We start from the raw sequence: 24,185 nt of genomic DNA, 5'->3' as shown, positions 1-24,185 counted from the left end.
TTCAGTAACTCTGTTATTTCTGGGTCTATATCCTCCTCCTCCTTCAGTAACTCTGTTATTTCTGGGTCTATATCCTCCTCCCCCTTCAGTAACTCTGTTATGTCTGGGTCTATATCCTCCTCCTCCTTCAGTAACTCTGTTATTTCTGGGTCTATATCCTCCTCCTCCTTCAGCATCTCTGCTCTTCTAATTATCTTTGCAGCACTCTCCAATGACTTCCTCCCTCTCTGAATCTCTGCAACTAAAGTGTGTGTGTGTGGGGGGGGGGGGGGAGTAATTATTATTATTATGTCTGTTCGACATTACAGTCATCACCGTAGGTCTGAATATCAGCATGTTACCCTGTGTAAATATCAGCATGATACCCTGTGTAAATATCAGCATGTTACCCTGTGTAAATATCAGCTTGTTCCCCTAAATATCAGAGTGGTACCCTAAATATCAGAGTGGTACCCTAAATATCAGAATGGTACCCTATATAAAAAATATCAGAATGTAACCCTAAACATCAGAATGTTACCCTAAATATCAGAATGTTACCCTAAATATCAGAATGTTACCCTAAATATCAGAATGTTACCCTAAACATCAGAATGTTACCCTAAATATCAGCATGTTACCCTGTGTAAATATCAGCATGTTACCCTGTGTAAATATCAACATGATACCCTGTGTAAATATCAGCATGATACCCTGTGTAAATATCAGCATGTTACCCTGTGTAAATATCAGCATGTTCCCTTAAATATCAGAGTGGTACCCTAAATATCAGAGTAGTACCCTAAATATCAGAATGGTACCCTATATTAAAAATATAAGAATGTTACCCTAAACATCAGAATGTTACCCTAAATATCAGAATGTTACCCTAAATATCAGAGTGGTACCCTAAATATCAGAGTGGTACCCTAAATATCAGAATGGTACCCTATATATAAATATCAGAATGTTACCCTAAACATCAGAATGTTCCCCTAAATATCAGAATGTTACCCTAAATATCAGAATGTTACCCTAAATATCAGAATGTTACCCTAAATATCAGAATGTTACCCTAAATATCAGAATGTTACCCTAAATATCAGAATGTTACCCTAAACATCAGAATGTTCCCCTAAACATCAGAATGTTCCCCTAAATATCAGAATGTTACCCTAAATATCAGAATGTTACCCTAAATATCAGAATGTTACCCTAAATATCAGAATGTTACCCTAAATATCAGAATGTTACCCTAAATATCAGAGTGGTACCCTAAATATCAGAGTGGTACCCTAAATATCAGAATGGTACCCTATATATAAATATCAGAATGTTACCCTAAACATCAGAATGTTCCCCTAAATATCAGAATGTTACCCTAAATATCAGAATGTTACCCTAAATATCAGAATGTTACCCTAAATATCAGAATGTTACCCTAAATATCAGAATGTTACCCTAAATATCAGAATGTTACCCTAAACATCAGAATGTTCCCCTAAACATCAGAATGTTCCCCTAAATATCAGAATGTTACCCTAAATATCAGAATGTTACCCTAAATATCAGAATGTTACCCTAAATATCAGAATGTTACCCTAAATATCAGAATGTTACCCTAAATATCAGAATGTTACCCTATTTAAATATCAGCATATCAGCATGTATTTACTTAATATGAAGCTAATTTGTCAGTAATCACTGTAGACTACAGCCCTGTGACACTGTAGACTACAGCCCTGTGACACTGTAGACTACAGCCCTGTGACACTGTAGACTACAGCCCTGTGACACTGTAGACTACAGCCCTGTGACACTGTAGACTACAGCCCTGTGACACTGTAGACTACAGCCCTGTGACACTGTAGACTACAGCCCTGTGACACTGTAGACTACAGCCCTGTGACACAGTAGACTACAGCTCTATGACACAGTAGACTACAGCCCTGTGACACTGTAGACTACAGCCCTGTGACACAGTAGACTACAGCTCTATGACACTGTAGACTACAGCCCTGTGACACTGTAGACTACAGCCCTGTGACACTGTAGACTACAGCCCTATGACACTGTAGACTACAGCCCTGTGACACTGTAGACTACAGCCCTATGAAACTGTAGACTACAGCCCTGTGACACTGTAGACTACAGCCCTATGACACTGTAGACTACAGCCCTGTGACACAGTAGACTACAGCCCTATGACACTGTAGACTACAGCCCTATGACACTGTAGACTACAGCCCTGTGACACTGTAGACTACAGCCCTATGACACTGTAGACTACAGCCCTTATGACACAGTAGACTACAACCCTATGACACAGTAGACTACAGCCCTATGACACTGTAGACTACAGCTCTATGACACAGTAGACTACAGCCCTATGACACTGTAGACTACAGCCCTAAAACACAGTAGGCTACAGCCTTATGACACAGTAGACTACAGCCCTGTGACACTGTAGACTACAGCCCTATGACACAGTAGACTACAGCCCTATGACACTGTAGACTACAGCCCTATGACACTGTAGACTACAGCCCTATGACACTGTAGACTACAGCCCTGTGACACTGTAGACTACAGCCCTGTGACACTGTAGACTACAGCCCTATGACACTGTAGACTACAGCCCTATGACACTGTAGACTACAGCCCTATGACACAGTAGACTACAGCCCTATGACACTGTAGACTACAGCCCTGTGACACTGTAGACTACAGCCCTATGACACAGTAGACTACAGCCCTATGACACTGTAGACTACAGCCCTATGACACTGTAGACTACAGCCCTGTGACACTGTAGACTACAGCCCTATGACACTGTAGACTACAGCCCTGTGACACTGTAGACTACAGCCCTGTGACACTGTAGACTACAGCCCTATGACACTGTAGACTACAGCCCTGTGACACTGTAGACTACAGCCCTGTGACACTGTAGACTACAGCACAGTGACACAGTAGACTACAGCCCTGTGAAACTGTAGACTACAGCCCTGTGACACAGTAGACTACAGCTCTATGACACAGTAGACTACAGCCCTATGACACAGCAGGCTACAACCCTATGACACAGTAGACTAGGAATACCTGACATGATGACTCCTTGCTGTCCCCAGTCCACCTGACTGTGCTGCTGCTTATTATTCGACCATGCTGGTCATTTATGAACATTTGAACATCTTGACCATGTTTTGTTATAATCTCCACCCGGCACAGCCAGAAGAGGACTGGCCACCCCACATAGCCTGGTTCCTCTCTAGGTTTCTTCCTAGGTTTTGGCCTTTCTAGGGAGTTTTTCCCTAGCCGCCGTGCTTCTACACCTGCATTGCTTGCTGTTTGGGGTTTTAGGCTGGGTTTCTGTACAGCACTTTGAGATATCAGCCGATGTACGAAGGGCTATATAAAATAAATTTGATTGAAATTTGATTAAATAAATTTGATTGATTGATAGACTACAGCCCTATGACACAGTAGACTACAGCCCTAAAACACAGTAGGCTACAGCTCTATGACACAGTAGACTACAGCCCTAAAACACAGTAGGCTACAGCCTTATGACACAGTAGGCTACAGCTCTATGACACAGTAGACTACAGCCCTGTGACACAGTAGACTACAGCCCTAAAACACAGTAGGCTACAGCCTTATGACACAGTAGACTACAGCCCTGTGACACAGTAGACTACAGCCCTAAAACACAGTAGACTACAGCTCTATGACACAGTAGACTACAGCCCTGTGACACTGTAGACTACAGCCCTATGACACTGTAGACTACAGCCCTGTGACACTGTAGACTACAGCCCTATGACACTGTAGACTACAGCCCTGTGACACTGTAGACTACAGCCCTGTGACACTGTAGACTACAGCCCTATGACACTGTAGACTACAGCCCTGTGACACTGTAGACTACAGCCCTGTGACACAGTAGACTACAGCCCTGTGACACTGTAGACTACAGCCCTGTGACACAGTAGACTACAGCCCTGTGACACTGTAGACTACAGCCCTGTGACACAGTAGACTACAGCCCTGTGACACTGTAGACTACAGCCCTATGACACTGTAGACTACAGCCCTATGACACAGTAGACTACAGCTTTATGACACAGTAGACTACAGCCCTATGACACAGCAGGCTACAACCCTATGACACAGTAGACTACAGCCCTATGACACAGTAGACTACAGCCCTAAAACACAGTAGACTACAACCCTATGACACAGTAGACTACAGCCCTATGACACAGTAGTCTACAGCTCTATGACACAGTAGACTACAGCCCTATGACACAGTAGACTACAGCCCTAAAACACAGTAGGCTACAGCCTTATGACACAGTGGGCTACAGCCCTAAAACACAGTAGACTACAGCCCCGTGACACAGTAGACTACAGCCCTATGACACAGTAGACTACAGCCCTAAAACACAGTAGGCTACAGCCTTATGACACAGTGGGCTACAGCCCTAAAACACAGTAGACTACAGCCCCGTGACACAGTAGACTACAGCCCTAAAACACAGTAGACTACAGCTCTATGACACAGTAGACTACAGCCCTATGACACAGCAGGCTACAACCCTATGACACAGTAGACTACAGCCCTATGACACAGTAGACTACAGCCCTAAAACACAGTAGGCTACAGCCTTATGACACAGTAGACTACAGCTCTATGACACAGTAGACTACAGCCCTAAAACACAGTAGACTACAGCCCTGTGACACTGTAGACTACAGCCCTGTGACACAGTAGACTACAGCCCTAAAACACAGTAGACTACAGCTCTATGACACAGTAGACTACAGCCCTATGACACAGCAGGCTACAACCCTATGACACAGTAGACTACAGCTCTATGACACAGTAGACTACAGCCCTGTGACACTGTAGACTACAGCCCTAAAACACAGTAGACTACAGCCCTGTGACACAGTAGACTACAGCCCTAAAACACAGTAGACTACAGCTCTATGACACAGTAGACTACAGCCCTATGACACAGCAGGCTACAACCATATGACACAGTAAACTACAGCCCTATGACACAGTAGACTACAGCCCTAAAACACAGTAGACTACAGCTCTGTGACACTGTAGACTACAGCCCTATGACACAGCAGGCTACAACCCTATGACACAGTAGACTACAGCTCTATGACACAGTAGACTACAGCCCTATGACACAGTAGACTACAGCCCTATGACACAGTAGGCTACAGCTCTATGACACAGTAGACTACAGCCCTGTGACACAGTAGACTACAGCCCTAAAACACAGTAGACTACAGCTCTATGACAATGTAGACTACAGCCCTATGACACAGCAGGCTACAACCCTATGACACAGTAGACTACAGCTCTATGACAAAGTAGACTACAGCCCTATGACACAGTAGACTACAGCCCTATGACACAGTAGACTACAGCTCTATGACACAGTAGACTACAGCCCTGTGACACAGTAGACTACAGCCCTAAAACACAGTAGACTACAGCCCTAAAACACAGTAGACTGCAGCTCTATGACACAGTAGACTACAGCTCTATGGCACAGTAGACTACAGCTCTATGACACTGTAGACTACAGCCCTGTGACACAGTAGACTACAGCTCTATGACACAGTAGACTACAGCCCTGTGACACAGTAGACTACAGCTCTATGACACAGTAGACTACAGCCCTATGACACAGTAGACTACAGCTCTATGACACAGTAGACTACAGCCCTTATGACACAGTAGACTACAACCCTATGACACAGTAGACTACAGCTCTATGACACAGTAGACTACAGCCCTAAAACACAGTAGACTACAGCCCTGTGACACTGTAGGCTACAGCTCTATGACACTGTAGACTACAGCCCTATGACACAGCAGACTACAGCCCTGTGACACAGTAGACTACAGCTCTATGACACAGTAGACTACAGCCCTATGACACAGTAGACTACAGCCCTAAAACACAGTAGACTACAGCTCTGTGACACAGTAGACTACAGCCCTAAAACACAGTAGGTAGACTACAGCTCTATGACACTGTAGACTACAGCCCTAAAACACTGTAGGTAGACTACAGCTCTATGACACTGTAGACTACAGCCCTGTGACACAGTAGACTACAGCCCTAAAACAATGTAGGTAGACTACAGCCCTAAGACACTGTAGACTACAGCCCTAATACACTGTAGACTACAGCCCTAAGACACTGTAGACTACAGCCCTAAGACACTGTAGGCCTAAGTGACAGTCTTGTTGTGTTGCTCTGGTTTATTCACTTTGAATACGTTTTGCCGGAGCCAGGAAATAAATATTATTTATACACAGCAAGTCACCTGACAATAACGTGCTACTATTCACCTGTCACTCTCCTGTCATGTCTCTGATATGAGCTGAGACGCAGGGAAGGAATCGCTAGGACTTTCACCATTTTCTTTAGAGTTGCATAACCAAGTACAGGGTTTTTTGGGGGGAACCATCCTGATATTTATATCAAATGCCACATCATCCCCTGGAGCACTCCTGCAGCCTGGAGGAAGTGTAAACACTCTTACTAAATTCATCACGATCTCCTTCAGAATGACAGAATCCCTATGTTGGTTTTTAGTCCAGTGTTTAGACATGTAGGGGGAAATGGAATCCTGTACCATTTTGTTTTATTTGTGACATGTGGAATAAAAGCCACTGTTGGCTGGCTGCTGTCTGGTTGATTGCTGCCAGTTGTCTTCTTTATCTCAACCTCCTTGTCCTCGTCACCCTGTACGGCCTCAATCGGCTGATCAGGTAAATCTTTTCACTTCATTGTCTTTCTCGCATTGGCTAACTGAGATCGCCCATCTTTTTATTCACATACTGTAGGTATATTCTTTGAGATTTTCTAATTTTGTCTCTCTTTACATGGATACTTCGCAGGAGATATTTTCAAACAAGGAAGTGCTGCGCGACACGTGAGGTATTGTAACCAATCAGGTTGCCGGAAAGGTTTATTTTAATGCCAGTAACCAATCGGATGTGAGGAAATTATTTAAAAAAAAAAAATTATTTCACCTTTATTTAACCAGGTAGCGAGTCATCTTTCAGCACGAGCCTCTACGTCTACAAATGATATACCCATTTATGGACTAGCTATCGATATGCTCCGGGAAAAAAAACCTTTTGAATGATATGTGATTCAACATGGAAACTTTAAAAATACCGTTAAAGTTCCACATGAAACATGCTAACAAGAATGAAATATAGGCTAGGTGTAGTTGACGGATGAAATTATACAAATCAAGTATTTATATACATTATTGACGATTTAGTTGTACATTTTATGAAAGTAAGGAAGTGATAGTTCGAAAAAACAGAAAATTGACAGATGGAAGCATAATCTTTCCTTTTATGCCTGTGGTGCCTGGCCTTCATAATGAATCTATGGTGTATCCAGACACACATATTAATGTAATGTTTAGATAATAATGATAATGACTCTATGGCGTACCCAGATACACATATTAATGTAATGTTTAGATAATAATGATAATGACTCTAAGGCGTACCCAGAAAGCGAAAGGTCCTTTGCACCAGTGGGTTGAGATAGCAGCAGTCTCCGGTCTGGATGGTCTTCTCCTGACCGTCCAGCTCTTTAGAGGAGTACTGTATCAAAAACAGGACAGCCTCTGAGATCATCATCTAGAAAAGAAAAGAAAAGAAAGAGATTATTAACAAATAAGCATCCTTTCTTTAAAGAAAAATTCCACCCCTCCCCATAAAAAATCATCCCAAAATCTGATATTCATGACTCCTCACTTTAAGGAAAACTCCACCATCAACTATATGTTGGTATTTGTTTCATTAGTCCATTGTTGACACAGTCCCAACATGTTTTACTTGTCAGCAGTTAAGTTTTTAAGATATGTAACTTTTAAAATACAGAAATCATCCCTGTATGATGTATTTTGCTTCTTATGATGAACGTTTTGACACACACACACACACACACACTGTAACACACACACACACACACACACACACACTGTAACACACACACACACACACACACATCTCCTCTAACACACTGTAACACACTGTAACACACACACACACATCTCCTCTAACACACTGTAACACACTGTAACACACACACACACACATCTCCCCTAACACACTGTAACACACTGTAACACACACACACACACACACACACACATCTCCTCTAACATACTGTAACACACACACACACACACATCTCCGCTAACACACTGTAACACACACACACACACACACACACATCTCCTCTAACACACTGTAACACACACACACACACACATCTCCTCTAACACACTGTAACACACACACACACACACATCCCACATCTCCTAAAATCAATCAATTGTATTGATCACATACACATATTTAGCAGATGTTATTGCAGGTGTAGTGAAATGCTTGTGTTTCTTAGCTCCAACAGTCCAGTAGTATCTAACAATTGAAACAATACACACAAATGTAAACAAATGGAATTAAGAAAATATAAATAGGACGAGCAATGTCGGAGTGGCATTGACTAAAATACTGTGGAGTACAGTATATATATATGAGATTAGTAAAACAGCCTGTAAACATTATTAAACTGACTAGTGTTCCATTATTAAAGTGACCAGTGTTCCATTATTAAAGTGACCAGTGTTCCATTATTAAAGTGACCAGTGTTCCATTATTAAAGGGACCAGTGTTCCATTATTAAAGTGCCCTGTTTTCCATTATTAAAGTGACCAGTGTTCCATTAATAAAGGGACCAGTGTTCCATTATTAAAGTGACCAGTGTTCCATTGTTAAAGTGACCAGTGTTCCATTATTAAAGTGCCCTGTGTTCCATTATTAAAGTGACCAGTGTTCCATTGTTAAAGTGACCAGTGTTCCATTATTAAAGGGACCAGTGTTCCATTATTAAAGTGACCAGTGTTCCATTGTTAAAGTGACCAGTGTTCCATTATTAAAGTGCCCTGTGCTCCATTATTAAAGTGACCAGTGTTCCATTATTAAAGTGACTAGTGTTCCATTATTAAAGTGACTAGTGTTCCATTATTAAAGAGACTAGTGTTCCATTATTAAAGTGGCTAGTGTTCCATTATTAAAGAGACTAGTGTTCCATTATTAAAGAGACTAGTGTTCCATTATTAAAGTAACTAGTGTTCCATTATTAAAGTAACCAGTGATTCCATGTCTATGTACATAGGGCAGCAGCCTCTGAGGTGCAGGGTTGAGGAACTGGGTGGCAGCTGACTAGTAATAACTTTGAAACAGACTGATTGCCTTGAGATAGAAGCTGTTTTTCAGTCTCTCCGTCCAAGCTTTGATGCAGCTGTACTGACCTCGCCTTCTAGATGATAGCAGGGTGAACAGGCCGTGGCTCGATTGGTTGACGTCCTTGATGATATGTTTGGCCTTCCTGTGACATCGGGTGCTGTAAGTGTCCTGATGGGCAGGCAGTGTGCCCCCGGTGATGCGTTGGGCTTATCGCACCACCCGCTGGAGAGCCTTGCGGTTGTGGGCAGTCCAGTTGCCATATCAGGCGGTGATACAGCCCGACAGGATGCTCCCAATGGTGCATCTGTAAAAGTTTGTGAGGATCTTAGGTGACAAACCAAATTTCTTCAGCCTCCTGAGATTGAAGAGGTGCTGTTGCACCTTCTTCACCACATTGTCTGTGTGGGTGGACCATTTCAGATTGTCAGTGATGTGCACGCTGAGGAACTTGAAGCTTTTCACCTTCTCCACTGAAACCCTCTCGATGTGGATGGAGGCGCACTCCCTCTGCTGTCTCCTGAAGTCCCCGATCAGCTCCTTAATATTGTTGACGTTGAGGAAGAGGTTATTTTCCTGGCACCACTCTGCCAGGGCCCTCACCTCCTCCCTGTAGGCTGTTTCGTCATTGTTGGTTAATCAGGCTTACTACTAATGGGTCATCTGCAAACTTGATGATTGAGTGGCCACGCAGTCATGGGCGAACAGGGAGTACGGGGAGTACAGGAGGGGGCTGAGCACGCATCCTTGAGGTGCCCCTGTGTTGAGGATCAGCATTACTGGAGGTGTCGTTTCCTACCTTCACCACCTGGGGGGGCGGCCCGTCAGGAAGTCCAGGACCCAGTTGCACAGGGCGGGTTTCAGACCCAGTACCTGAGCTTAATGATGAACTTGGAGGGTACTATGGTGCTGAAGGCTGAGTTATAATCAATGAACTGCATTCTAACATACATTTTCCAATCAGTTATGGAACCAATTGCTCTATATGGTAGTGAAGTATGGTATCCGCTCTCTAATAATGAATTTACCAAATGGAACAAACATCCAATCGAATTACTGCATGCAGAGTTTTGCAAAACTTTACTGCAAGTGCAAAGAAAACCTCCAGATAACACATGTAGAGCAGAATTGGGCCAAAACCCTCCTCATTCAAATAGAAAAAAGAGCACTCAAACGTTACACCCATCTAAAAACAATTGACCCCAAAACATTCCATCACACAGCTCTACAATGTCAAGAGATGAAACAAGAGAAGAGTCCCCTCAGCCAGCTGGTTCTGAGGCTCAGTTCACTAACCCAAACCAACCCCATAGAGCCTCAGGACAGCACTCAGATCTCAAATCTGGCCCAAACATATCATCACAAAGCAAAAATAAAAATATATCACCTATTGGAAAGACACATCTAAATAAACTTCAATGCTATTTGTCTCTAAACAAACGGTATATGGTGGCAGACTATCTGACCACTGTGACTGATAGAAAACTGAGGAAAACACTGACTAGGTACAGACTCAGTTAGCACAGTCTGGCCATAGAGACCGGTCGTCACAGACAAACCTGGCTGCCCAGAGAGAACAGGCTGTGCACACTCTGCTCTAGGAGAGATGTAGAGACGGAGCTGCATTTCTGTTACACGGTGACAAATACTCAGACCTAAGAGAATCTTTCTTTCCGAAAACTATCATTGAGTACAAAGAATTTGAAACTATTAAAGCTGAAGAAGAAATCAAATATTTATTGGGTGAAAAGCCAAATATGTGTCCTCCTGCCACAACCTGAGAGACAGCCAGTGAAAAGTGCAATGTAATGTCAATAATATTTCCAATTTAGTTTTGTTTTGTCTTTCATACCATGTCATGTGTCTTCTCAGTCATGTTGAGACTGGTCTACTACCAGGTCATGTGTCTTCTCAGTCAAGTTGAGAATGGTCTACTACCAGGTCATGTGTCTTTTCAGTCAAGTTGAGACTGGTCTACTACCAGGTCATGTGTCTTCTCAGTCAGGTTGAGACTGGTCTACTACCAGGTCATGTGTCTTCTCAGTCAGGTTGAGACTGGTCTACTACCAGGTCATGTGTCTTCTCAGTCAGGTTGAGACTGGTCTACTACCAGGTCATGTGTCTTCTCAGTCAGGTTGAGACTAGTCGACTACCAGGTCATGTGTCTTCTCAGTCAGGTTGAGACTGGTCTACGACCAGGTCATGTGTCTTCTCAGTCAGGTTGAGACTGGTCTACTACCAGGTCATGTGCTTTCTCAGTCAGGTAGAGACTGGTCAACTACCAGGTCATGCGTCTTCTCAGTCAGGTTGAGACTGGTCGACTACCAGGTCATGTGTCTTCTCAGTCAGGTAGAGACTGGTCAACTACCAGGTCATGCGTCTTCTCAGTCAGGTTGAGACTGGTCTACTACCATGTCATGTGTCTTCTCAGTCAGGTTGAGACTGGTCTACTACCAGGTCATGTGTCTTCTCAGTCAGGTTGAGACTGGTCTACTACTATTGCTTTAATGTATTATTATTCTCATTAATATTGTTGTTGTAGTTGCTGATAATGGTAATCCCAGTATTACTGCTGTTGATCACACCATTTTTTGTTAAATGTATACTTTGACAATGAGAGAGACAGAGAGAGAGCGAGCGAGAGAGAGAGAGAGAGAAGAGACAGAGAGAGTAGAGAGAGAGAGAGAGGCAGAGCAGAGGTCAGGATCAGAGCTCCTGCATTTTTCAGCATTTTCTTTAAAAAAGATAGGTTAGGAGTTAGATAAACTTGGATTTTTTGTCAGGAACACATACTGGATTCTACCCTCTTCAACATAACCCCTACTTCAAATCAAAACTTAAAACCTACAACCTCATTTTGGACGGAATTACGGAATCACCTGGAAAGTTCACAACAACCAAGGATTTTTTACCCTATACAGAAAATTCTCTGGAAAACAACAGAAACCTGAAAACACCATCCAACCTGGAACTGAGTGAGTAATGTTTAGTCTGAAACAATATTTTATTTCCAAAAGCCAAGAAGAAAAATACACAACATTACTTTATAAGGACTGAATTCTAACATAATTCTGCCAAGCTTGATACAGCTTCAACTAGCACTGACGTGTCAAGTGAGAGGTGTCAAAGCTCATTAGCCCAACAATGGCAGGAGAGTCACACAGTCTACCCCAACCAAATGGAGAGGCCTTAGAAGCTCCCTCCCGCTGTTCAGAGGTAATTAAAATACAGTACCCTTTGCATGTAAAGAATGATAAGGCAAGAAAAGACCACAAGAAGAAGCTCCTTATGGAAAATCAAGAGACACTTTTTGCTGACTATTACAAAAATGGGAACATCAGCAACCTCATCTTCCACACAAACCATCCCCTGGCATGGCACAGTGCTATATTAGCACACTACCCCTTTGTTACGAGAGGGGGGATTAACGAGGGGTGGAAACTCAGAATACTTGATAACGAGGACTCTGAGTTAAGTAATATAAATATCTATAAATCCGGATCAGTAATGGTACAGAATAACCACAAACAGTTTCAGCTGGACTTTCACCTAATCAAAGAATTAGCCCAGCAGGAGAAGCTCTGCCTTGATAATGATACCCCCACACAGAGCGGGTCAGACCAGACCTCTTCATTATGTAACCCCACAGATGAGCAACCCCCAGTGGAGAGTCAACCTCCCAGCACAGATTACCACTCCCTCATTGAAATGAAGGACAAATTCACCCAGCTGGAGGTAAGACAGGTGGAGCTGGAACAGCAGGTGATTACACTTCAGTCAGCGCAGACCCAGACAACAGTCCAGCACAACAACAGCCCCTTAACCAGACCCGGAGAGCTGGAGGTGGACAGAGACATATCTGCACTTTGGACAGTGGTGAGACAAATACAACAGGAGAAAGAGGAGCAGAACAGAGCACTAGAGGAGAGTATCAGACTGCTGGTGGAGGAGAGGTTGAGGGGGATGGAGGAGAAGTTGATGGGGACGGCGTGTGACAGAGAACAACCCACTAGAGAGGTGGCCACCCCCACAGAGAAGCCAGCAGAACAGCCCACTTCAGCACCCAACAAAAGTCTCGACACCACAGCAGAACAGTCCACACCAGACCCTGAACATAGAGTCGACACCACAGCAGAACAGTCCACACCAGACCCTGACCATAGAGTCGAAATCACAGCAGAACAGACAAATGAAGAACCCCAAGCCCAGAGGCTCTCACCCCCTCTGAGCACCCCCCCTGTCAGCCACCCTGATAGCCCTTTTGACAACCCCCCCACACCCACTGAGGACAAACACAAGACACAGATTGTACTACTTATGGACTCAAATGGGAAATATATAGAAGAAAAAAAACTTTTTCCCAAACACAGTGTGTCTAAACTCTGGTGTCCAAACACCCAGCGTGCCCTCGACCTTCTGTCTGAGGCCAAACTAGGCTCACCCAGCCACATAATAATACACACAGGCACAAACGACCTGAGAGCACTGCAGGAAAGAGTGGCCACAGCACTGAAGAGAGTGATTGAAAAGGCTTCTTCTACTTTCCCCAACGCACAAGTGGTTATCTCCACCCTGCTACCACGAAAAGACTTCCACCCTGCCACAATACAGCGGGTAAATGCAAGTATTTCCCGTGACTGTGCCTCAAAACCAAACGTTTTCCTGGCCCACCACTCCACCCTGGACTTGAACAGCCTCTATGACCAGGTCCACCTCTACAAGGCAGCAGTGCCCACCTTTGCCCGAACTCTAAAGGACATCGCTCTCAAACGTATCCCCAACACTTCACACAGGAGCAACAGATCAATAGACACCCCATCCAGACCAGCGAGACACCCTCCCAGATCTGCAGGACCCCCCCCTGGACCTACACATAGAGGACCCACGCCAAGAGGAATTACATCCAGACCACAGTACACCCAGACACATCCACACCCCCACCCCAACCAATCAACACCCCCCCACGTCAACCATGCCCACACCCCATTTAGGCCCACCCAGGTCAGACCTATGCCACTCCTGCCCACCCCATGCACCCCACCCCCGCAAAGAGGGCCTCAACATGGAAGCCACACATACGCCCAGGTAGTGAGCGGGCAAACAGTCCCAACCCCCACTCTCACACTCGCCGAAGCCAATGGCATGTACCAGATGCTCAGCAGGCTCTGCTCACACTTACTGGCCTGAGGCCAAACCACGACCAACAACATTGGACACTCTATGGAACAAAAAGCCTTCACTATATTATCATGGAATATCCAAGGCCTGAGGTCATCTGCCTTTGGCCTAAAGAGCAGAAACCCGGACTTCACCAAAGAAATCGGTAATACAGACATTGTCATCCTGCAAGAAACCTGGTATAGAGGAGACGGACCCACTGGTTGCCCTCTAGGTTACAGAGAGCTGGTAGTCCCATCCACCAAACTACCAGGTGTGAAACAGGGAAGGGACTCAGGGGGTATGCTAATTTGGTATAGAGCAGACCTAACTCACTCCATTAAATTAATCAAAACAGGAACATTTTACATTTGGCTAGAAATTCAAAAGGAAATTATCCTAACAGAGAAAAATGTCCTCCTGTGTGCTACCTATATCCCCCCACTAGAATCCCCATATTTTAATGAAGACAGCTTCTCCATCCTGGAGGGGGAAATCAATCATTTCCAGGCCCAGGGACATGTACTAGTCTGTGGCGACCTAAATGCCAGAACCGGACAAGAACCTGACACCCTAAGCACACAGGGGGACAAACACCTGCCTGGAGGTGACAGCATTCCCTCCCACATATGCCCCCCTAGGCACAACTATGACAACATAACCAACAAAAACGGGTCACAACTCCTGCAGCTCTGTCGCACGCTGGGTATGTACATAGTCAACGGTAGGCTTCGAGGGGACTCCTATGGTAGGTACACCTATAGCTCATCTCTTGGCAGTAGTACTGTAGACTACTTTATCACCGACCTCAACCCAGAGTCTCTCAGAGCGTTCACAGTCAGCCCACTGACACCCCTATCAGACCACAGCAAAATCACAGTCTACTTAAACAGAGCAATAATCAATCATGAGGCATCAAAGCCAAAGGAACTGAGTAACATTAAGAAATGCTATAGATGGAAGGAATGCAGTTTGGAAACCTACCAAAAAACAATTAGGCAACAACAAATTCAATCCCTTTTAGACAATTTCCTGGGTAAAACGTTCCGCTGTAATAGTGAAGGTGTAAACTTGGCAGTAGAAAATCTTAACAGTATATTTGACCTCTCAGCTTCCCTATCAAATCTAAAAATCTCAAATAGAAAACCGAAGAAAATTAACAATAATGACAAATGGTTTGATGAAGAATGCAAAAATCTAAGAAAGAAATTGAGAAACCTGTCCAACCAAAAACATAGAGACCCGGAAAACCTGAGTCTACGCCTTCACTATGGTGAATCACTAAAACAATACAGAAATACACTACGGAAAAAGAAGGAACAGCATGTCAGAAATCAGCTCAATGCAATTGAAGAATCCATAGACTCTAACCACTTCTGGGAAAATTGGAAAACACTAAACAAACAACAACAAGAAGAATTATCTATCCAAAATGGAGATGTATGGGTAAACCACTTCTCCAATCTTTTTGGCTCTATAACAAAGAATAAAGAGCAAAAACATATACATGATCAAATACAGATCTTAGAATCATCTATTAAAGACTACCAGAACCCACTGGATTATCCAATTACATTGAATGAGTTACAGGACAAAATAAAAACCCTCCAACCCAAAAAGGCCTGTGGTGTTGATGGTATCCTCAATGAAATGATCAAATATACAGACAACAAATTCCAATTGGCTATACTAAAACTCTTTAACATCATACTTAGCTCTGGCATCTTCCCCAATATTTGGAACCAAGGACTGATCACCCCAATCCACAAAAGTGGAGACAAATTTGACCCCAATAACTACCGTGGAATATGTGTCAACAGTAACCTTGGGAAAATCCTCTGCATTATTATTAACAGCAGACTCGTACATTTCCTCAATGAAAACAATGTACTGAGCAAATGTCAAATTGGCTTTTTACCAAATTACCGTACAACAGACCATGTATTCACCCTGCACACCCTAATTGACAACCAAACAAACCAAAACAAAGGCAAAGTCTTCTCATGCTTTGTTGATTTCAAAAAAGCCTTCGACTCAATCTGGCATGAGGGTCTGCTATACAAACTGATGGAAAGTGGTGTTGGGGGTAAAACATACGACATTATAAAATCCATGTACACAAACAACAAGTGTGCGGTTAAAATTGGCAAAAAACACACACATTTCTTCACACAGGGTCGTGGGGTTAGACAGGGATGCAGTTTAAGCCCCACCCTCTTCAACATATATATCAACGAATTGGCGCGGGCACTAGAAAAGTCTGCAGCACCCGGCCTCCCCCTGCTAGAATCCGAAGTCAAATGTCTGCTGTTTGCCGATGATCTGGTGCTTCTGTCACCAACCAAGGAGGGCCTACAGCAGCACCTAGATCTTATGCACAGATTCTGTCAGACCTGGGCCCTGACAGTAAATCTCAGTAAGACCAAAATAATGGTGTTCCAAAAAAGGTCCAGTCACCAGGACCACAAATACAAATTCAATCTAGACACTGTTGCCCTAGAGCACACAAAAAACTATACATACCTTGGCCTAAACATCAGCGCCACAGGTAACTTCCACAAAGCTGTGAACGATCTGAGAGACAAGGCAAGAAGGGCATTCTATGCCATCAAAAGAAACATAAATTTCAACATACCAATTAGGATTTGGCTAAAAATACTTGAATCAGTCATAGAGCCCATTGCCCTTTATGGTTGTGAGGTCTGGGGTCCGCTCACCAACCAAGACTTCACAAAATGGGACAAACACCAAATTGAGACTCTGCACGCAGAATTCTGCAAAAATATCCTCCGTGTACAACGTAGAACACCAAATAATGCATGCAGAGCAGAATTAGGCCGATACCCACTAATTATCAAAATCCAGAAAAGAGCCGTTAAATTCTACAACCACCTAAAAGGAAGTGATTCACAAACCTTCCATAACAAAGCCATCACCTACAGAGAGATGAACCTGGAGAAGAGTCCCCTAAGCAAGCTGGTCCTGGGGCTCTGTTCACAAACACAAACACACCCTACAGAGCCCCAGGACAACAGCACAATTAGACCCAACCAAATCATGAGAAAACAAAAAGATAATTACTTGACACATTGGAAAGAATTAACAAAAAAACAGAGCAAACTAGAATGCTATTTGGCCCTAAACAGAGAGTACACAGCGGCAGAATACCTGACCACTGTGACTGACCCAAAATTAAGGAAAGCTTTGACTATGTACAGACTCAGTGAGCATAGCCTTGCTATTGAGAAAGGCCGCCGTAGGCAGACATGGCTCTCAAGAGAAGACAGGCTATGTGCTCACTGCCCACAAAATGAGGTGGAAACTGAGCTGCACTTCCTAACCTCCTGCCCAATGTATGACCATATTAGAGAGACATATTTCCCTCAGATTACACAGATCCACAAAGAATTCGAAAACAAATCCAAATTTGAAAAACTCCCATATCTACTGGGTGAAATTCCACAGTGTGCCATCACAGCAGCAAGATTTGTGACCTGTTGCCACGAGAAAAGGGCAACCAGTGAAGAACACACACCATTGTAAATACAACCCATATTTATGCTTATTTATTTTATCTTGTGTCCTTTAACCATTTGTACATTGTTAAAACACTGTATATATATATATAATATGACATTTGTAATGTCTTTACTGTTTTGAAACCTCTGTATGTGTAATGTTTACTGTTAATTTTTGTTGTTTTTCACTTTATATTTTCACTTTGTATGTTGTCTACCTCACTTGCTTTGGCAATGTTAACACGTGTTTCCCATGCCAATAAAGCCCTTGAATTGAATTGAATTGAATTGAATTGAGAGAAGAGACAGAGAGAGAGAACCTAAGGTCTGATGCATCAGGTCCAAGTTGAGGATACAGTGATATAGATCCTTCCTCACCCTCCTCCTCATCTTCCTCCTCTCTATGTAAGGCAGGGGAACAGAACCGCCCAGGGTCTTGCTGAGGACCACGGCCACCAGAATCTAGGTTACACACATTGAGATCCACACTCAATTCCAACTAAACCACTTCAGCAAGATGTCATACTGTACGTGCTTAATTTTGTCACATTATTTTTTTCCTCTTGACATCAATAGATAATAATGGTGTATAGTATATTGAAGAATAAAATTAATGAGGACACAGAAGCTTATACTGTAGCAGATACTCGGGGCGGCAGGGTAGCCTAGTGGTTAGAGCGTTGGACTAGTAACCGGAAGGTTGCAAGTTCAAAACCCCAAGGCACAAATCTGATGTTCTGCCCCTGAACAGGCAGTTAACCCACTGTTCCAAGGCTGTCATTGAAAATAAGAATTTGTCCTTAACTGACTTACCTAGTTAAAAAAAACGTCAATATCTATACTACACAGTAATCAGGGTATCCTATTCTGTAATCAACCTCCTTTGGAAAGTCCAGTAAGTTGTTTTTTTGTGGTATCTGTACGTGACTTAACTATTGATATTTTTGCCAACTTTTACTTCACTACATTCCTAAAGAAAATGATGTACTTTTTACTCCTTACATTTTCCATGACACCCAAAAGTACTCGTTACATTTTGACAGGAAAATTGTCCAATTCACTCACTTATCAAGAGAACATCCCTGGTCATCCCTACTGCCTCTGATCTGGAGGACTCACTAAACAGAGAACATCCCTGGTCATCCCTACTGCCTCTGATCTGGTGGACTCACTAAACAGAGAACATCCCTGGTCATCCCTACTGCCTCTGATCTGGCGGACTCACTAAACAGAGAACATCTCTGGTCATCCCTACTGCCTCTGATCTGGAGGACTCACTAAACAGAGAACATCTCTGGTCATCTCTACTGCCTCTGATCTGGGGGACTCCCTAAACAGAGATCATCCCTGGTCATCCCTACTGCTTCTGATCTGGCGGACTCACTAAACACAAAATGCTTAGTTTGTAAATTATGTCTGAGCACTGGAGCGTGCCCCTGGCTATCTGTAAATTATGTCTGAGTGTTGGAATGTGCCCCTGGCTATCTGTAAATTATGTCTGAGCGCTGGAGCGTGCCCCTGGCTATCTGTAAATTATGTCTGAGTGTTGGAATGTGCCCCAGGCTATCTGTAAATGATGTCTGAGCGCTGGAGCGTGCCCCTGGCTATCTGTAAATTATGTCTGAGTGTTGGAGCGTGCCCCTGGCTATCTGTAAATTATGTCTGAGTGTTGGAATGTGCCCCTGGCTATCTGTAAATTATGTCTGAGTGTTGGAATGTGCCCCTGGCTATCTGTAAATTATGTCTGAGTGTTGGAATGTGCCCCTGGCTATCTGTAAATGATGTCTGAGCGCTGGAGCGTGCCCCTGGCTATCTGTAAATGATGTCTGAGCGCTGGAGCGTGCCCCTGGCTATCTGTAAATGCAAAAACACTTAATGATGGTGCTGTCTGGTTTGCTAAATATACGGAATTTGAAGTGGCTTATACTTTAACTTTTGATACTTAAGTGTATAATTTTAGACTTTTACTCAAGTATTATTTTACTGGGTGACTTTCACTTTTACTTGAGTCATTATCTATTAAGTTATCTTTTCATTTTAATCAAGTATGACAATTAAGTACATTTTACACCACTGGGAAAGTGGTATATATGCTATCCAATGATGTTGAATCATCGTTATGCGTCATCTACTATACAATCCGTCATTTTCACAGGCCTTAATGGTACCCAATGTCATAACATGTCATGACACAGGTCATAACCATGTCATATGTCATAACGGCTGACACAGGTCATAGCCATGTCATATGTCATAACGGCTGTCATAACACAGGTCATAGCCATGTCATATGTCATAACGGCTGTCATAACACGTCATGACACAGGTCATAACCATGTCATATGTCATAACGGCTGTCACAGGTGATAGCCATGTCATATGTCATAATGGCTGACACAGGTCATAACCATGTCATATGACATAACACGTCATGACACAGGTTATAACCATGTCATATGTCATAACGGCTGTCATAACACGTCATGACACAGGTCATAACCATGTCATATGTCATAACACGTCATGACACAGGTCATAGCCATGTCATATGTCATAACGGCTGTCATAACACGTCATGACACAGGTCATAGCCATGTCATATGTCATAACGGCTGTCATAACACGTCATGACGCAGGTCATAACCATGTCATATGTCATAACATGTCATAACACAGGTCATAACCATGTCATATGTCATAACACGTCATGACACAGGTCATAACCATGTCATATGTCATAACGGCTGTCATAACACATCATGACACAGGTCATTGCCATGTCATAACGGCTGTCATAACACGTCATGACACAGGTCATAACCATGTCATATGTCATAACACGTCATGACACAGGTCATAGCCATGTCATATGTCATAACACGTCATGACACAGGTCATAGCCATGTCATATGTCATAACGGCTGACATAACACGGTAATTTCACTGTCATGAACCCATACATTTACACCTGTTGTGACATAGTGTTATTTTACGGCTGGTTATGACACCTACATAAGAGTGTCAAAACCCCACATTTATTTAACAAACAAAAAAATCCAAGAAGTTTACTTTCATTTGAAAGTTTGTTTCTTCAATCCTTTGTTGTTGTTGTTGTTGTTGTTGTTACTAAGAAAACACACTTCACGACACTGTCATGAGGCATTATGACCGTCCTGTGTCACTTTACTTGGACTAAGAAAACACACTTCACGACACTGTCATGAGGCATTATGACCATCGTAATCATATTAGCCAGATAGGCCTATCATGTGCATCCGTCAAAAAAGAGGGCGTCTTGTCCTGCTCCTGAAGTCTGCTCCTGCATTCATCCCAGTCATTAGCAACAGAGCATTGGGTTAGGTGCATGTCTGACATCAACGTGTACGCAATTACAACGATCATTTAATATGGTCCATTTCAGAAAACGTTATTTAACATAGGGTTGACAAGTGGAGTATGATGTCATGGAATGTTTTGCATTTTTCGGTAGTGTTTGTGGCGTAAATATGGGTCAGAACAGTGTTATGACCACATCATTTTTTATTTTACCTTTATTTAAACTAGGCAAGTCAGTTAAGAACAAATTCTTATTTTACAATGACGGTCTACCAAGGAACAGTGGGTTAACTGCCCTGTTCAGGGGCAGAACGACAGATTTGTACCTTGTCAGCTCGCGGATATGAACTTGCAACCTTTCGGTGACTCGTCCAACGCTCTAACCACTAGGCTTTGACAGGTTATGACAAGCAATGTCAGCTGTTATGACATATGACATGGTTATGACCCTGTCACATGATGTGACATTATGACACGCTGGGTGTCAAGTAAAGTGTTACCACATTTGGTAATGACAACTGTTGTTACCACCCTACCATTACAAAAGGACACACGAAGTGAAAACGATCACATCTCAGCCTGGGATGACTAATGTTATTTCTATGGGTACTTCCAAGAGTCGTTACGCTGTCCTGTTCAAGAATCTTAAAAAGACGTCATCCGGGCAATTAAAAAAAAACTTTCACTGTTGAAAAGCGATATCGCAGGTATAAATACAGTAAAGTACACACACACTGAAGGGTACAATAATACGTTTTGCGTTAAAACAGCGTTTACATGATTTAAACATTTTTTTTTAATGATTACACAACTGAAAACATCATGGAATTGGTCTGATGGTCTATTGTGACATCATCAACCTTCCCCATTCTTGCTTGAGGAACAACAGAGGAGCAATAGAGAACTAAAGAGGAAACGTGATTAGTGGAGATGTGTGGCTCTAGAGGAGACAAGCCTTCCCTATTGGGAGGCTGATGGAGCCCAGCTGAGGGTAATTGACTGGACGATCAGCTCCGACATTTGATTAGGCTGCCGCAGCTCCCATTTGAAGGAGAGTACTGGAGACAGCAGCAGCCATGTTGAGGCTGAAAGACTCTCTGTTTAAGATAAAAGTAGAACTTGAACTAACAAAAGTTAAGTTTATTAAGTTTAGTTTGAAGTGTTAATTCTGCCTTCACTGAGACTCTCTACCCTGAGAACCGTCCTAGATCTGAGCCCAGGCTCTGCTACAGGGTCTGTCCGTTTAGACTGGCGTTACGGGGCTGGTTCCTGGTGTCTATTTAGACTGACATTACTGGGCATGTTCCTGGTGTCTGTTTAGACTGACATTACTGGGCTGGTTCCTGGTGTCTATTTAGACTGACATTACTGGGCTGGTTCCTGGTGTCTGTTTAGACTGGCGATACTGGGCTGGTTCCTGGTGTCTGTTTAGACTGGCATTACTGGGCATGTTCCTGGTGTCTGTATAGACTGGCATTACTGGGCTGGTTCCTGGTGTCTGTTTAGACTGACATTACTGGGCTGGTTCCTGGTGTCTGTTTAGACTGGCATTACTGGGCCAGTTCCTGGTGTCTGTTTAGACTGGCAATACTGGGCTGGTTCCTGGTGTCTGTTTAAACTGGCATTACTGGGTCAGTTCCTGGTGTCTGTTTAGACTGGCAATACTGGGCTGGTTCCTGGTGTCTGTTTAAACTGGCATTACTGGGCTGGTTCCTGGTGTCTGTTTAGACTGGCATTACCGGGCCAGTTCCTGGTGTCTGTTTAGACTGGCAATACTGGGCTGGTTCCTGGTGTCTGTTTAAACTGGCATTACTGGGCTGGTTCCTGGTGTCTGTTTAGACTGACAATACTGGGCTGGTTCCTGGTGTCTGTTTAGACTGGCATTACTGGGTCAGTTCCTGGTGTCTGTTTAGACTGGCAATACTGGGCTGGTTCCTGGTGTCTGTTTAAACTGACATTACTGGGCTGGTTCCTGGTGTCTGTTTAGACTGGCAATACTGGCCTGGTTCCTGGTGTCTGTTTAGACTGGCATTACTGGGCTGGTTCCTGGTGTCTGTTTAGACTGACTTTACTGGGCTCGTTCAAGACGTTTTACTCGGCTGGCGTTCATTCAAACCAGTAACCTTTCGGTTACGGGTCCAATGCTCTTAAAACCTGTAGGCTACCTGCCGCCCTTTGCAAACCAGTGGAGGTTAATGATGTTTCATATGAGGAAGGATATATTCTGTCTGAATGTGAATCCTTTGAAAGTTATCTAGCTAGCTGTGTGTTGCTCTCGGGCTAAGTCACCCCACCCCACCGCCCTCCTCCTTCCTGTCTGCCTCATGACTGACTTTATAAGCACACCACCACCACCACATCATCTCAGAACCCTAAACTAAAAACATTGTGTGCGCAGAAAAGCTAATCACTTGTTGGTAGAAGAAGCTGGAGATTTGCATATTCGTCATAAATTAAAGATGGCAGTTGAGATTGAGTGGCCAGGGGTTTTAATCACAACCAAACACCGAGAGTTGAAGGGAGGGACTTGTGACCGAACAGAATCCCCGATTGGTTTGGGAGAAAAATGAATAATTTATTATCAATTGTTTATTTATTGTCAGCAGCAAACAGCCAAACTACTTACCATTCAAAACATAAAAAAATGTGCTAAAACAACAACTGAACCACAGTACTCTCTCTGAATGAATATAGCTTTAATGACTTGAAAACTTTCCACTTGCACTAGTTTAGGAAAGCCGTTTAGCAGGAATTGCTATGCGTTTTGGTAGTACACCAGAAAACAGAAGAAAGAGCATTACCCTGACTATCTCTACCATGCATTATTCATGTTGTCTCTCTGAGTGGTGTGTCAAGAAGCAAGCCCTGTTTTAAAAACATTC

At 43.3% G+C, this 24,185-nt stretch overlaps 1 protein-coding gene across 1 annotated transcript in view; it reads right to left on the bottom strand.

Moving 5' to 3' along the window:
* The window catches only part of LOC110490886 (phospholipid phosphatase-related protein type 5-like), a 92,332-nt gene that overhangs the window by 48,681 nt on the left and 19,466 nt on the right, over positions 1-24,185 (bottom strand). The window contains exon 2 of the mRNA XM_036945685.2: positions 7,546-7,678. Coding sequence (XP_036801580.2) covers positions 7,546-7,678 — 133 coding nt within the window. The remainder of the gene's footprint in view (positions 1-7,545; positions 7,679-24,185) is intronic.

The sequence above is a fragment of the Oncorhynchus mykiss genome, chromosome 15 (genome assembly GCF_057628025.1).
Source record: "Oncorhynchus mykiss isolate SJ-2025 chromosome 15, ASM5762802v1, whole genome shotgun sequence".
Classification (NCBI taxonomy): Eukaryota; Metazoa; Chordata; class Actinopteri; order Salmoniformes; family Salmonidae; genus Oncorhynchus; species Oncorhynchus mykiss.
The sequence above is the reverse complement of the archived record's forward strand: the minus strand, read 5'-3'. Positions and strand labels throughout refer to the sequence as shown.